The 15,118-nt window shown below is 39.1% G+C and overlaps 1 protein-coding gene across 3 annotated transcripts in view; it reads left to right on the plus strand.

Moving 5' to 3' along the window:
- The window catches only part of LOC117172335 (centrosomal protein of 135 kDa), a 316,377-nt gene that overhangs the window by 11,791 nt on the left and 289,468 nt on the right, over nt 1-15,118 (plus strand). For all 3 annotated transcript variants that reach the window (XM_033360139.1, XM_033360138.1, XM_033360140.1), the window contains 3 exons: nt 7,887-8,076; nt 8,375-8,541; nt 8,623-8,818. In XM_033360139.1, coding sequence (XP_033216030.1) covers nt 7,887-8,076; nt 8,375-8,541; nt 8,623-8,818 — 553 coding nt within the window. The remainder of the gene's footprint in view (nt 1-7,886; nt 8,077-8,374; nt 8,542-8,622; nt 8,819-15,118) is intronic.

Below are 15,118 nucleotides of genomic sequence, written 5' to 3' on the forward strand. Positions count from 1 at the left end.
TCGATAAGAGGATGCACGGTATCATCCACAGAAATGTGAAGGATCAGTCAATGTCTTGTGAGCTAACGTTTGCTTTCCTTAAATCGCCCGGATTGAAGTCTGATACGGAGGGTTTCATTTTGCATGCAAAGACGGTGTCATTTCCACCTTAACATACCGTCGCCACATTTTGAGCCAAAACATTCCCGATGATAGCTGCAGGGCGTGCCATGCACACCCTGAGCATTTAGCTCACATACTATCTAGTTGTCCAACTCACGCGGGAACGACCTACATTCAAAGGCACAATGCGGCACTAAGAGTGCTTTATTAACACCTCTGAGTGAGTACTCCAGATAGATAAGATTTGATGCATTTTTCTCACCCCTAATACTGAAGTTAAGGCCGAGAGTTTCAGCGGCCTCCTCCGCTCCTTTGTACAGAAACGCTCCTTTTCCATTTCCATTTCCATTTGAAATTCTATGTGCTGTACCCAGAATAATCCCGTTATGAAGACATTCAAGACTCAATATTCCGCGACCACCTTGACGGCGTGAGGTGTACAGTCGCGGGACGGAAGACTTAAGATGCATGCTTTTGTTCATGTTCATAACCTTTCTTGTCACGATATCAAGGGATCTGAGCTCGTTCTTCGTCCATGGAACTACACCAAATGAATAGAGTACTTCCGGGACGGCAAGCGTTTGTATCTGCTTCGGAGAGTATCCTTTATAGATGTCACATCCTGAATGGGGCTCTCTGGCACGCCCAGCTATGTATAAGTCTCTACAGCGCAAAGCTGTCGTATAGCGCTTCTATCAACGACCTTAGGATCTTCAGGGATGCCACTGAGTTTTCCTCGCTTCAAATAAACCTTGGCGTATTTGTCTAACTCTAATTCCATTCGAATTTCCTTAGTATATCGTTCGACAATCCCTAAAGCTAGATGTAGTTGCTCTTTGTTTTTAGCATAGATCTTAAGATCGTCCATGGAAAATACATGACTGACCTTGTACTTGCGATCTGCAGGTTTGCCGCACAAGTACCCTTCGGAATGGCGAAGTGCTAGAGATAGTGGCAATAATTTAAGGCAAAAGAGGAGTGGGCTCATGGTGTCGCCCTGGAAGAAACCTCTCTGAAAGGTGACCTTGTTAGTTGTCACACGATTTTTTCCAGATGAGATAGTAAATCTGGTTTTCCAAAGCGGCATCAATCTCTCTATGCACCTAACTATTTGCGGATGAACCTTTAAGATTTCCAAAAGACAGATGATAAGTCTATTGGAGGTCGAATCGAAAGCTTTTCGATAATCAATCCAGGCCATCGATAGGTCACGCTGGTGGAATGCTGCATCTTTACAGACACATCTATCGATGAGCAGGTTCTCCTGACATCCGTCTACGCCTTTCTTTGAGCCTCGTTGTTGATACATTTCTTGCCACACAGGTTCAATTGCTCGAACAAGCCTATCATTTAGGATAGCTGTGAATATCTTATAAAGTGTGTTCAGACAAGTTATTGGCCTGTAATTGTTGGGGTCAGCTAAGTTGCCTATTTTCGGCAGGAGTATTGTGCGCCCTTCCACCAACCAGTCCGGAATCGGCTCCTCCGACTTCAAATATGAGGTGAAAATACGGGCCAAATGCTGATGGGTTGAAGAAAACTTCTTCCATCCGAAGGTTTTGATCAAATCTGGTCCCGGTGCGGAATAGTTCTTCATCCCTCTTAATACTTTTTTCACCTCCTCGGTAGTGATGGATGGGAATTCTTTCTCAGGTGTTATGAGGGAAACACATAACTCCTTGAAGCTATTTATATTTTCTGAGTCTTCGTCCAGTCTGTGCTGCACTTCGTAGATTTCTCTCCAAAATACTTCGACCTCCTCTGGTTTGGGTGGATGCTCGACAGTAACTGGAGGGCCTTGGAAGAGTCCTGATGGGTCAGAGAGAAACTGTTGATTTTCTCTGACCCACCTCTCCCTCCGCTCTACACTTCTTTTAGAGTCAGATAGTATCCGTATTCTCTCAACAATATGCTGCCTGATGGTCAGCAGCTTTGACTTGTTAAGTGTGTGATAACGGGTCCGGAGTTCGCGCGCGAACTTTCGAACCTTGGCGGGAAAATTCCTGCCAGATGTGATGTAGTTAATCACACAGTGAATGCGGGACGCGTACTGTCTTGCCCAGCCTATCTTTATTGCAAGTTGATGCATTCGTCTTTTGGTCTTATGATCAACCGTTGGTTTTGTTTTACGGTTCGCATCGGCCAAAGCTCTCGCTGCATTATACACACAATAATTGATAGCCCAGAGGTCAGATTCTCCGGAAAAATGTCCACGAAGCTCTTCATCTATTTCAGCCAGATCTTTAGGCTTGAGAGAAACCTTGGTGTTGATGTTTCTCCGGGTCATAAAGCATCGCTCTTCCTATATTGGATGCCTGCCCGCGGTTGGTCTTAGTGTCGCCTCTCTTTCTCCGTTGCCGGCTTGTTCTAGCTGTGGTAGAATAGGCGTACCGCTTACATAGCCCCTTTTTCGGAGTAGTTCGGCATGGTTTCGCAGACGTTGCTGCGAAAAGTGCGATAGCTCCGGGTGTTTCTCGCACCACAGAGCATGCAGCCGTGCCATGTAACCCCGTTTAGGGGCCATACTCGCATCGTAGCACTCTAGCAAGTCGTGATTCAGTCACTCCGTCCACCCAAAGGTTGCGAGATCCCGCCGATCCATCGCAGTGAATCCATTTTTATTGGCTCCCCCAGCTCTGGATTGGTCGGCATTGTTGGCCGACCCATTGTCGGGAGCCCTGCGCGTTCTGTTGTTTTGAACCGCACTTACTACAACTATGTTTGATGTTGTCATTGTTGTTCCCACGAGAAGCTAGGGAAAGGGGTTTGTCCATCCTTGTAGAGCTCTGCATGCAAGGATAAAGCTACGTACTCTGAGAGGTCGTCCGGTATCCCAGATTCGCCGTTCTAGACATTTCATCCAGGTGCCATTCAGCTTTCTGCCTATTTATTTTTGTAACCATATTTAGCAGAAACCTTTGGTACAAGGACCTTCTATCCGCAACCTGAGGACGCGTTCGGTGGCTTTATCAGAGTCCCTTCGGTTTGATTCTAGAGGAATCAAAACCGAACCGAATGGCTCTCCGGCGGGGAATCGGGCCCCGGTCTCCCGCGTGACAGGCGGGAATATATATATATATATATATTTGTTTTTTGCCAGTATTGGCACAGTAATTCGACTGCCATTCCCCTAGTACTGCGACAGTAATCGTTCCCCAAATCTTGGCTAGACGATGACATGAACAATTCACCCAGTACTGCGTCAGCACTGATCCGCCGATATTTGGCTGGACGTTGGCAAGACAATTTGAAATTTTCCATTTTTGAATATTGTGATAAGTAGTAATGACAACATTGATTTATTTTTTTGAAATACTTATATTTTTTTATTACATATGATATGCTTCCGCAATTCGTATATAAAAAAGGAACTATTCAGAAACTTCTAGGACATTAATCAGTATATGTAAATGTAATAAGTATCTATTTTCACTAATTATATGAATCTGTAATTAATACATTTTTTTGAAGAACTTCCTGAACACTGCATGTAACTTGAAGTTTTAATGATGCTACATTCAAATAAAGTATGTTATTATATTAATCTAACATGGTGAGAATTTAAGATTTCAATCAAAACTGAAAACTAAAGGACTTTCTATCCGTCGAAAAAACTTCAAATGGAAATAAAATTTAATAATAAGTCGTTTGAGTTATACTAAAAACCTTTACATTTAACCCTAGAAAGTCATTCCGGGTCAATTGCACCCTGTTTGATGACTAAAGCGTGTGATATCCTTTTAGCGCGCTAGAGAATGGAACTTGTGACGTCATCATAAATCGGTTTCGAATGTAGGCTATAGCTACCGTTGCTTTCCCGGCGGAGGCGAGCGTCGGTGTTGGCTTGATAGCTGTTCTAAGTGAACGTAGGGTCACCGTGACCCTGGTGTGACTGAAGTGTACTTTGTACAGCATTACAAGTGTTTTTTTTCGTGAAAAAATTTGAAAAAGTGTTCAAAAAGTTTAAGTAAAGTGGTTTTAAATTATGGATTTGGTTTTTTCTTAAAAATGGTAAGAAACTGATCATTTATCAGGTGCCCAATGTGCGATGAACATCATGTATACATGTGTACCAATTACGCAAGAATGGACTAATGGCACTTATCTACTTGAGTAAGATTATTTTTTTACTAAACTACTTCCAATTTTCTGACGTGTAAAAGCTCTGCACTTTATAAAAATCAATAAACTTGAATAAAGTATGGATTTTATCTATGAAAATGCCTTGATTTTCATTTAAAAAAGGCCCTTCACCAGTATGCGAAATAAATACCTTTTTTTAATGATCCATTTATGAACTAATTTTTACGATAATGTATCATATTTTTACAGTAAAACTGTATATTGAGGGCTCAAATTATTTAATATTTAAAAAGTTATTACTTTTTAGAGAAATGACATGAAAATAAAGAAAGAACAAATTTTCAACGATTTAAAAAAAATACTAATAATGAACGTAGCAACTTCCTATTACTGGAATATATTTTCCTATGTTTCAACTTTAGTTCAAAAACACCTCATAAGCACCTCATAAGCAACTCATCAAAAATTACGCAGGATCACAGTGACCCAGAATGTCTTATTAGATCGAAAATGGAGGTATGTCTTTCTAGGGTTAAATGATAGAAAATATCGCAAGCAAGGATTGATATCTTCCTTCTGCGCAAATTGGTTGTAAGTAGAGACAGCTGCGTCACATGCTTAGAAAGCAAACGTTCTTCCTTTGGAGTAACATTGTTACCAGTAATTGAAAATAATCTTTCGCTTTGAACTGATAAGGCTTGTATAGCCAAGTATCGAAATGCTGCTATTGATACGAGTGGAAATCTTTTTTTACTTCTGAACATTTAGCGGTGCCGGTTTTTTATCTGCCATTTTGATTGAAAGATATAAAAAAAACGTTGAAATTTTCGAAATTTGTGTTGATGACACGAAATTTTGATTCTCACGCTGTGCGGGAAACCAAGACGGTACAAAAAATATTAACTGTACAAACAACGTACAAACGTTAGCAAAAAGAAAAATTCGAAAATTTAAATTTCGGAGGGATGGCACTAAATTCGTATTTTCCCCTAGTCGAGCAACCAAAAGGGTGCAAACGAAAATATGAAATGTCCACGTAGTACAAACGATGTACAAACGTTAGCAAAAAGAAAAATTCAAATTTCGGGGAATGCCACGAAACTTTGATTTTACCCTAGCCGGGCAACCAAGTGGGTACAAACGAAAACATTAAATGTACAAACAGTACAAGCAGCAAAAACGACGTACAAATGTATGCAAAAACAAAATTTAAGAAATATGAATTGTGGGAGGATGCTTGAAGTTACCCCACCTCCCTAAAATCAATTTCGCCCCTAGTTTCGTAACTAGGAGGGTACAAACGAAAATATTGAATGTGCAAACAGTACAAACGTATGCAAAAAGAAAATTTAAATAATGTGAACTTCGGGAGGCCAACTTCACGGCTGGTTAATAAATAATCAAAGCTAGGGTACTTTTTTAGCTCTTGCCACTAAATTTGTACAATTAAAGTTTGAAAATTTAATACTTTAAAATTTGGAATGTTTTATTTTACGATAATGTTTATTTTGAAACCCTTAAAATAAAACGTGTTGAAATTAGAAGACTTTCATTTTCAAACGTATTCATTATTAGACAATTAAATAGATTTTTGAATAGCAAACTTTTGAAGTTTTAATCTGGAATTGTTGGAAGTTTTTAAATTCAGAAGAGCTTAATTTTGCCTGTTTTTGGTTGGCGTTGAGTTTTGAATACTTTAAATGATGAAATCTGGAGCTTTTAACAGTTTCAACACAAGTTAAACTAAGGATATGAATGGGAAGGCCCAATACTAACAAGTTCGACATTGTAAGCGACTAATTGGAAAACAATAATATTTTATCAATTTTTAATATTTAAATTATATTAGGAAGGACATTTTAAACTATTATTATAATTTATGATTATAATTTATTGTATATTTGTTTTTAAATTGTTTTTAAGATGCCGAACAGCTGTTCTCAAAAAGAAAATGCCATCTGCAAATAACTTTTAGTTAAAATCAATTAAATCAATTCCACTTTTCTATTTATAATATTGCATAAAAATATTATAGGATACAATTGATAAAAATTTAAATTTAATGATATACAAATTATTGAAAAAAGCCTGTAAAAACATTCTACAAATTTTAACATGAATAACATATAAGGAATTTATATTACTAGCTACTTTTTATCGCATAAGAACTTTTTAATAATGAATTAAAAATTAATGACACGTTTTTTTATTGTAGAACTATAAATAGGTCGCGTAAAAGTAATCAGCACATTGACACAGTATTGTCTTCATGTCTCTTTGGATCTTCAATCTGCTTTCTGTATGCATCGATTTAGATTTTTGGAATCATAATTATGAGTTAGAAACTTAAAATACCTTTTGTCAGTGGCATATTGGATTGTCGAGATTCAATTGACGAGCCATTTGAATCGAAAAACAGATCCGACCGTAGCACGGATCGAATGTCGGATTTTCGACATTTGATCGACGGGCCGATCGAAACGAAAAATTCGATCCGACGGAAGCACGCGTCGGAGTTCGGTTTTCGACATTTGAGCGACGGACCGATCGAATTGAAAAATTTGAACGGACGACTGTGCGCGTCAAATTTCGGTTTTCAACATTCGAGCGAGGGTCCGATCGAATCGAAAAATTCGAACCGACGATAGCACGCGTCGAAGTTCGATTTTGGACACTCGAGCGACGGGCCGATCAAATTGAAAAATCAGATCCGACGAGAGTGCGCGTCGAATTTCGGTTTTCAACATTCGAGCGAGGATCCCATCGATTTGAAAAATTCGAAGCAAAGATAGCACGCGTTGAAGTTCGGTTTTGGACATTTGAGCGACGGGCCGATCGAATTGAAAAATTCGAATCGACCAAAGCGCTCAGCGAAGTTTGTTTTTCGACATTTGAGCGACAGACCGATCGAATCAAAAAATTCGAACTAAACGTGGCACGGATCGAATTTTTTTGCACACGTCTAATTTTCATCCTTTATGATTGAAAAAGTATTAGAATTATCCAAAATTTGACTCAACAACATTCTAATTTCGAACCAAACGACGCAAAATACGAAAAACAGTATTAAAGAGCAATTATAGCTTTTTAGAAGTACTACAAAATTTCTTTGGACCAATTTTAAAAAGGACTCGTCATTTTGGTTTTATTTATCAAAAGTAGTATGCAGAAAATCGAAAATTCAAATTTTGAGCCAGTTAACAACGCAAAATATGGGGAAAAGTTGTTGGAGGATTTTCAGTGTTTAAACATTCCTACAACATTTGTTTGTAACTTTTTTTGACAGAACTCGTTTTTAATTTATTTATTGAGTTTGATATGAAAAAATTGAAAATTCCAATAGTATTAAAACGCAAGATAGAGAAAATATATATACTTTAAACACCTGTTTAGAAACCGCAAAATGTTAAATTCCCCACGAAATCCTTGTTGCAGTATGTTGTAACATCGTTTCATAGATATCTCTGATTATTTTTTCACGTAAAATACATAGTTTCCACTAGAATCCATTGTCCAAACCAATAGTTTGTTGTTTCACTAAGCATGCGCAAATTGGCAGAGGCTATATTTTGGGAGTTCTGCATTTAAGCATTCATACAGTGGGACTTTTCAAATGATTGCTTTATTATTCTGAATATGAAGAATTTTCTGTGAAGAAGTGTTTTGTTTTAACCAATTTATTTTTATATGTAATTTTGTAGCTAGCGTTAAAGGAAAAGGAAATTTCCCGATTGAGGGAAATACTTGAAGATGGCCGACCTTACAGCGCAGTTTCTAAAGACTGTTTTTGTAAAAACTCTGAGAAAAGTTACAGCTTACGAAATTATTGTGAGGGCATCGATTCGACAATTTTGCAGCAAGCAAAATGCGATTTGGAACGTCAACTTAAAGGTGATAATTTAGATTCGTTTTGAGCAGGAATTTGTATTATCAAATCAAAATGATGTGCTTTTTATTGGCGCTTTTTAATATTTTTTCTTGTTTTGCCGTTAAATGAATTATACTATATTTGAAAATTATAGAAGTGTGAAGAAAACTTGTGGAACTTTTCTTAAAATTGAAAATTGAGTTGAAAATCAATTAAACTCGTTTTTTAATTTTATTTTCTTACTGAATTGAGAAAATGAGATTTATCATTATTCTTGCTAAGACACTTCATTAAACTTTTATAACATTTTTATCATCATAGATGCATTGAATAAACAGCACGAAGCAATGTCCCAAGCGCTGAAGTTAGCAGAGCGGAATGAAGAATTAGAAAAAGAATTGAGAGACATTGACCACATCGCATTGGCTGTAGAAGCCGACTGTAATACAACCGTCAAAGAAAACAATAGAAGAGTTTGTAGGTTGCAGGTAAAGTAGGCAGAATTCCAAAAATGAAAACAACATAATTTATTATAGCGTCCAAATTATATTTTTTTTAAATTTCATTAGGAAAAGTTGGAAGATGTTATGTCGCAGGTACACGCTCTTGAAAGTGAATTAATCGAAGAGAGGCGAAGAGCACAAGAGTTAAAAAGTGACATGGATACAAGCAAACTTGAGAAGTTGGATCTTCAACGAATACTTGAATCAACTCTGGAGGAGAAGAAGAGATTGACAGATCGAATTAATCAACTCACCGCTAATGGTAATTTTCAAACCTTTCAGAGTTGAAAGTTCCCCACTTTCAATGCTTTAAAATATGTGAAAAACTTTCTATTTAAAATTTTTAAAATTTAAAAAAGTAGATTAACAGAGCAGCTTTAATACTTTCAACTTATAAACTGAGTTTTTCATTCTTCTCAGCTGTGAAAATTTAACTTTTTTTCGGACTTTAAAGATGGAAGTTTCACATTTTCAAACTATCGCAATTCAAGTACTATTAATTTCTAGAATCCTAAAATTGAATGGTTTCAGTTATAAAATATCAAAACATTCATCTGTTGGGATTTCAACGTTGTTTAACTTTATATTCATAATGTTTGAGTTTCCTAATTTCTGAACGATTTATATTTAAATCTCATTAAATTTTTTATATTTGTAATGATCATAATTTAAAATTTTTGGATTAGATTCAGATTATCAATTTAAACGGGTTTCCGATTTTAAGCATTACTCAGTTTATACCTTATTCAATTTAGTATAAAGAGCAATCAAATTACATTGAACCCTGGGAATAATGCTCCCAGAGTTAGTTCTTCCGAGAATTGACGTCGCACCGCGGGGATAGGTGAGGGAAACTGCAGGGGGATTTCCGATGTGAACTCAGGCGTGATAAAACAGAGAGAGACAAAATAGTTCGGAATCCCTTGGTATAGGTCCACCGTCAGCCCCTAAATCGGTAAAACTCCCTTGTTCATTGTAACTTCCCTCTTATATCTAGATCCTTATTTAAATTTCCTGCTATAGCGCAATTTAGGACGTGTTAGCAAACGAGTGAGCGAGCGATCGAAAGCGAGAGTGCCAGCGAAAGAGAGAATGAGAACGAAAACGCATCTTAGTCGACTTATGTTATTACGTAACCGTTACTTACAATGTACGCTTCTAACCTAAGCGACTTCCGTTTCTTTTTTCTGTCACTTTTATTGTACCTCCAATTTGCAATTTTTCTTCACATGCATTCTTTCATCCTTTCTCATATGTTCCTTTAGCACCCTCCACCTCCTTCATGCATTCTTCTCCTAACCCATCCTCCCCTAGAATCTTAACCACATTATCCTGCCAGCTTCCTTTATCCTCCATTCCTCTCTTGCATCCTTCCTATACATGCTCCCATGTATTCTCCTTCCATTTACATATTCTACACTTTTTGTTCTCTTCTTTTTCCCAATACATCCCCTCCCTTACATTGTTTCCCAAACCAAATATTGCTATTCTGGTCCACCTTCTCTCTCCCGATCCCTTTATAAATACTTTGGTACTCCTTCCTTTTTTATCATTTTATACCATGTATCGTATTTCGATTCCTCAATCATACCCCATCTTTCTATTAATTGTCTTTCCCTCTCACTTTGTTCAAATTCTTCATAATTTACTTTAATCCTGTCTTTTATGTCTAGCATTAAGGAACTCCCTGCTTGCTTCTTCCCATTACGTTAATCCTATCGCCCTCCCTCTCCTCTCTTCTACCTCCATCAAACACTTTCTCGCAAACTTCCTTCCCTTTTCCCTCCTTCAGCTTCGTCTCAAATTTCCATGCCCTCTTTCCCGCTGTAATACTTAATTTATTCCTTTGCGCTTCTTCTTTCACCATATATTCTGGCGTCCTCCAGTCTAACCCTAGTTTCCATCTTATAGACCTTTCTTGTAAACTCTCAATATCTTTCCTTCCTTTCCATCCCCTCATCTCTGCTCCATAACCTAATACCGACCATACCAACGTATCGAATAACTACATTCTTCTCCGATTTTTTTAACCTTCTTTTTTCTATGCCCCATATCTGTTTCATTAATCCTGCTACTTTTTTATCCTTTCTCTTATATGAGCTCTATGATCTCCATTCGTTTGCAAGATATATCTCAAATATTTAAACTCTTTTACTTCTTCTAACTTTATTCCTTTCCATCCCCCCGTCCATTCTTTCTTTCTTCCCCTTCCTTTTCTAAACCTCATTATTTTTGTCTTTCCTACATTTAAATTCAACTTTTTCTAAATTAAGTATTTCTGTAATCCCGTAATTAACCCCGCCATCCCTTCTTCATCAGAAGAAATCCAAGCCTAACTCCTCTCACCAACCAGAAACTATCTCCTACTTACTCTCCTACATTTACCCTGTTTTTTTTTCTCTAAAAATGTCTAAAACTCTATTAATCAATCCCTCTTTTGCCACCCTTTTCACCTTAAATTTATCTATGTCGCTCCGATCTAATGAAACGCTGATTTTAAGTCCACGAATATTGCTATCATTGCCCCTTTTCCCCTTTAATCCTCTTATTTACTAGATAGTTCAAAGCATATATGTTATATATGGTGGTTCGATCCTTTTTCCTTAACTTCTTTCTTCAATCTCTCCGCCAAAACAGTTATAGATACTTTATACAGTGTTGGTATCAGCGTCACACTCCCTATAATTTATAACCTCCTCTCCTTTGTGTTTCTTCAATATTGGTATCAGTGCTCCTATTTTCCATAACTCTGGCAACCAATTTTCTTTCCGTACTCGATTACATATTATCCAGGCCCATCCTTTTAGTTCCGTCCCGCCATATGTGTATTTCCATACTTCACTTGGAATCTCTCCTATACCAGGTGCCTTTTCATCTTTCATTATTCTTGACTATTTCTTCTTTTGTTATGTCCCTTTCTTTAGCTCTATCTCTGCCATATTGTCCTCTCTTCCTAACTTATCTCTCTACTCTTCCTAACAAATCCAAAAAATATTTGTTCTATTCTACCATTTCAGTATCTTCATTGATTATTTTTCTGCTCTCTCTCTCCCTCCATCCCCGCTTTCTCTATTCTCTTCCTCTTTCTTTTGATCATAAAACTCATTGTACTCCTTTTTTCTCCTATATTCTTCCCCGTTACATTTTTCTTTTCTCCACTTTTTTCATTCCTTTCTGACTTTCTTTTTCTCTTTACAATCCTCATGCCATCCACTTCTATTCCCACTTTACTAACTTTAATTTTTGTTGGTGCACTTTAATCCGCTTTTTTCCCCCTATAATTTTTCCATCTCGGCCACATTTCCATCTCCCATTTTGATATTTCTGACCTTTATCTAAATTGTTATTTTTCTTGCTTTGACCAATCTCCTTTTCCTGCACTTTTTACCTTTTCTCCCTTTTTATTCATATTGATATTACACCAAACTCTCGCTTGCAGTCACCTCGCTGTTTACGTTTCCATTCCTCCGAAATGAGTTCAAGGTTATTTGATGACAATCCCCGACACTTGACTGAAAGCGAGAGTTTGGTGTACTTTTTCCTCCCTCTATTGTCACTATTAAGGGAAAGTGATCCAAATCATTATAATCTCCTACCTTTAGTTCCTTGTTTTCGTCTCTGACCTCATCATCCTCTATCACATAATCAATTATCGTTCCCCTTTCTCCTCCTGAGCGTGTATATTCTCCCTCCTCATCTCCCTCTGTATTTCGTTTAAGATAAACCATCACAATTCCGCCAAGATCTTTAACAGCTCCTTTCCCTCCCCATTCAGTACCTTATCTTTGGACTTTCTTACTCTCTCTTCTCTTCATTCCCTTCTTCCTCTATCTCCCATTCTCGCATTGAAACCACCACCTATTATAGGTCTAACCTCTTATTTATTTCCTTCCGTCATTTCTTTTATCTCCTCTGCTTTCTCCTATAAATCACCGTTCACATAAACCCCCACTATCTTCCACTTCTCTCCTCCCATGTTTACCTCTTCCACTATTAATCCTTCTTTTTGTTCTTTCCTCTCTTTCTTATCTTTTCCTGTTATAAATTCCTGTATTACTTCCATCGCCATTCCTCCCATTGCACCCCACCTGGGGAAGCTAAGCCTGTGAATAGGCACAAGGCAGTCTAGCGGCCCACGGACAGGGAGTCGTCGTCAGAGGGGGGGGGGGACTGTCAGCCATTTAGAGGGCTGACCCTCTGAGAGTGATGGTGATGGATGCGAGCTACCCAGACTGAATGCTCACTGTAGAGGTCTTTGTGTTTGTGGCAGCCGAATCAGCGGCTCAAGCTTGGCTACACAAAGCTGTAGTCGAGACAAGGCCTTGGGAAGGCGCACCTCTTAAGGTGGGTGGAGTTGAATTGCTCCAGAAAATGGTAAAGGCTACGGCGTGGTACTCGGGTGAACTGGAAGACCCGTCTATGGTCCTCCGGCGGTTGGAGAGATTCCACCGTTTACTCAAGACAGCGTCCTGGCGAATTGTCAGGCTTCAGGAAGAGGACACAACGGGAGGAGGAATCAAACATCTCCTAGTTATGCAAATCCCTGAGTTTCAGACGAGGGCTGTAGCGTTCCTCAACAACAGGCCCTTCTACCACTTTGGACATGACAACTTTAAGGTGGTCAACCAGGGGCAGGAGGCGCTTGTCGGTGTACAGGAAGATCGGGGGAAAACCTGAATGACTTACCCCGTTCTAACTATGGGCTCGATTTTGTTATAGGCACTCCAAGGCGGCCAATCCAAGGGCCTGCATACTGGCGAACGGAGTCAACATCGTCCCGCTGCTCAAGCTATGTTCTAGAGACCTGATGGTGATTGTCACGGATCTTAAAGGAATACCTAATCACCACTAATTTAGATATTATTAATACGGGGGATATCCCGACATTTCGTAACTCGCTCAGGGAAGAAGTCATTGACATCACTCTCTGTGCCTATAGTTTTAGAGACAACCTTAAGAAGTGGAGAGCCTCAGATGAACCCACTGTCGGATCACTCACAGATAAGAGTTCGAGCTGGAATACACAATACAGTCTGACGTTAAGTCTAATCAAATAGGCCACTTTACAAGCAACAACATGCCTATAGGGCTGGTCACTGGGCTGAGACGGCCCTAAGCACAGTAGTTAACCTAATCGAAGGACAACTGAAGCAGAAAGGCCTCGCCATTGGACTCTTTATGGACATCGAAGGAACCTTTAACTAAACCTCTGTATAGGTGATCAGAGCGACTATAATCACACACGGTGTGCCTATTGCAGTGGTGGAATGGACCTGTAACATGTTGGCCAACAGAAACCTAACTACGACTATGTGCAATACCACCTTGTGTGGAACCGTTGACTCGAGATGTCCGCAGGGAGGTGTTTTATCACCCATACAAGCATTAAGAATAGTAGATTCCTCGTGTAAGAAGAGTGGACTATCAGTCAATCTGAGTAAGGCGGACGCAGTCGTATTCACCAGAAGGTATAAGTGGAGAACGACGAGTATATTGAAACTGGCTGGACAACAACTGGAACTCAAAGGACGAGCCAAATATCTGGCAGTCCTTTTGGATAAGAAGCTGTCATAGAACGAGCACCTGAAAAAACAAGTGCAAGAAGCTTATAGCGACTCTTTGGCTCTGTAGGAGAGCCATAGGGAAAAACTAGGACTTGAAATTGGAGACACTTATGTGGATCTACACAGCGATCCTGCGATCGAGACTACCCTATACGGCGGTGGTCTGGCGGAGCAGGGTCGAACTGTTTACCGTGAAGTCTTGACTGGAAAGGATCAGGGGACTGATTCTGAGAGGCATCACTGGTGGATCGAAGTCGACACCCACGATGGCTCTGGGGGTACTAATAGGTTTGGAGCCCCTCTGTATCCTCTTCTCTAACTGTTCCCTGACGCTTCCCATTTCTTTATTTTTTTCCTAAGGTCACCCATTTCCCGTCTAATTTATTTCTCCCTTTCTCCTGGCTTTCTTTATAAATCCCCATTACATCTATCATAACTTGGCGAATATCCTTTAGTCTTTCCTCTTTCATGGGATCTTTAGCTTCATCGGCGTTTCTTTCAGCCCCCTCACTATTCTCATCCTTCTCTACAAAACTTTGCTTTTCCGGTGGCGATCTGAACATTTTTGGATATTTTAATCTCGAACCTACATCGTCCTTCTCTTCACTGCTTCCCCTCTCTTCCTTTTAATAAAAGTCTCAATTGATCCCACGCTTTTTGCTCTTAATATCTCCTTTTCTGGGTTTCCTGTACTTCCCCCTTCCCTTCATTTTTTTATCTCCCCTTTCGGTGTACTAAAAACTTCCTGCTTTAAATCCGTTTTTCCGCAATTTACTTGCTATGCTAGCCATGAATCCAATTCAAACGCTCCAGCCTTCTATCCTTCCCTGCCTCTATCTATCGTCGCGTTCTGGAACATGCCTTGCCTTTCTTCATCTCTACCCAACCCTGATACTACTAACCCGATCAACCCCCTCTTCCCACCCTGTCACAAATCTCAAATGTGCCCAAAGATATCATAAACCTAGATGCGGCATGGGACGTCGGAGTTGGAGAAC

This window comes from Belonocnema kinseyi, chromosome 5 (assembly GCF_010883055.1).
Source record: "Belonocnema kinseyi isolate 2016_QV_RU_SX_M_011 chromosome 5, B_treatae_v1, whole genome shotgun sequence".
Classification (NCBI taxonomy): Eukaryota; Metazoa; Arthropoda; class Insecta; order Hymenoptera; family Cynipidae; genus Belonocnema; species Belonocnema kinseyi.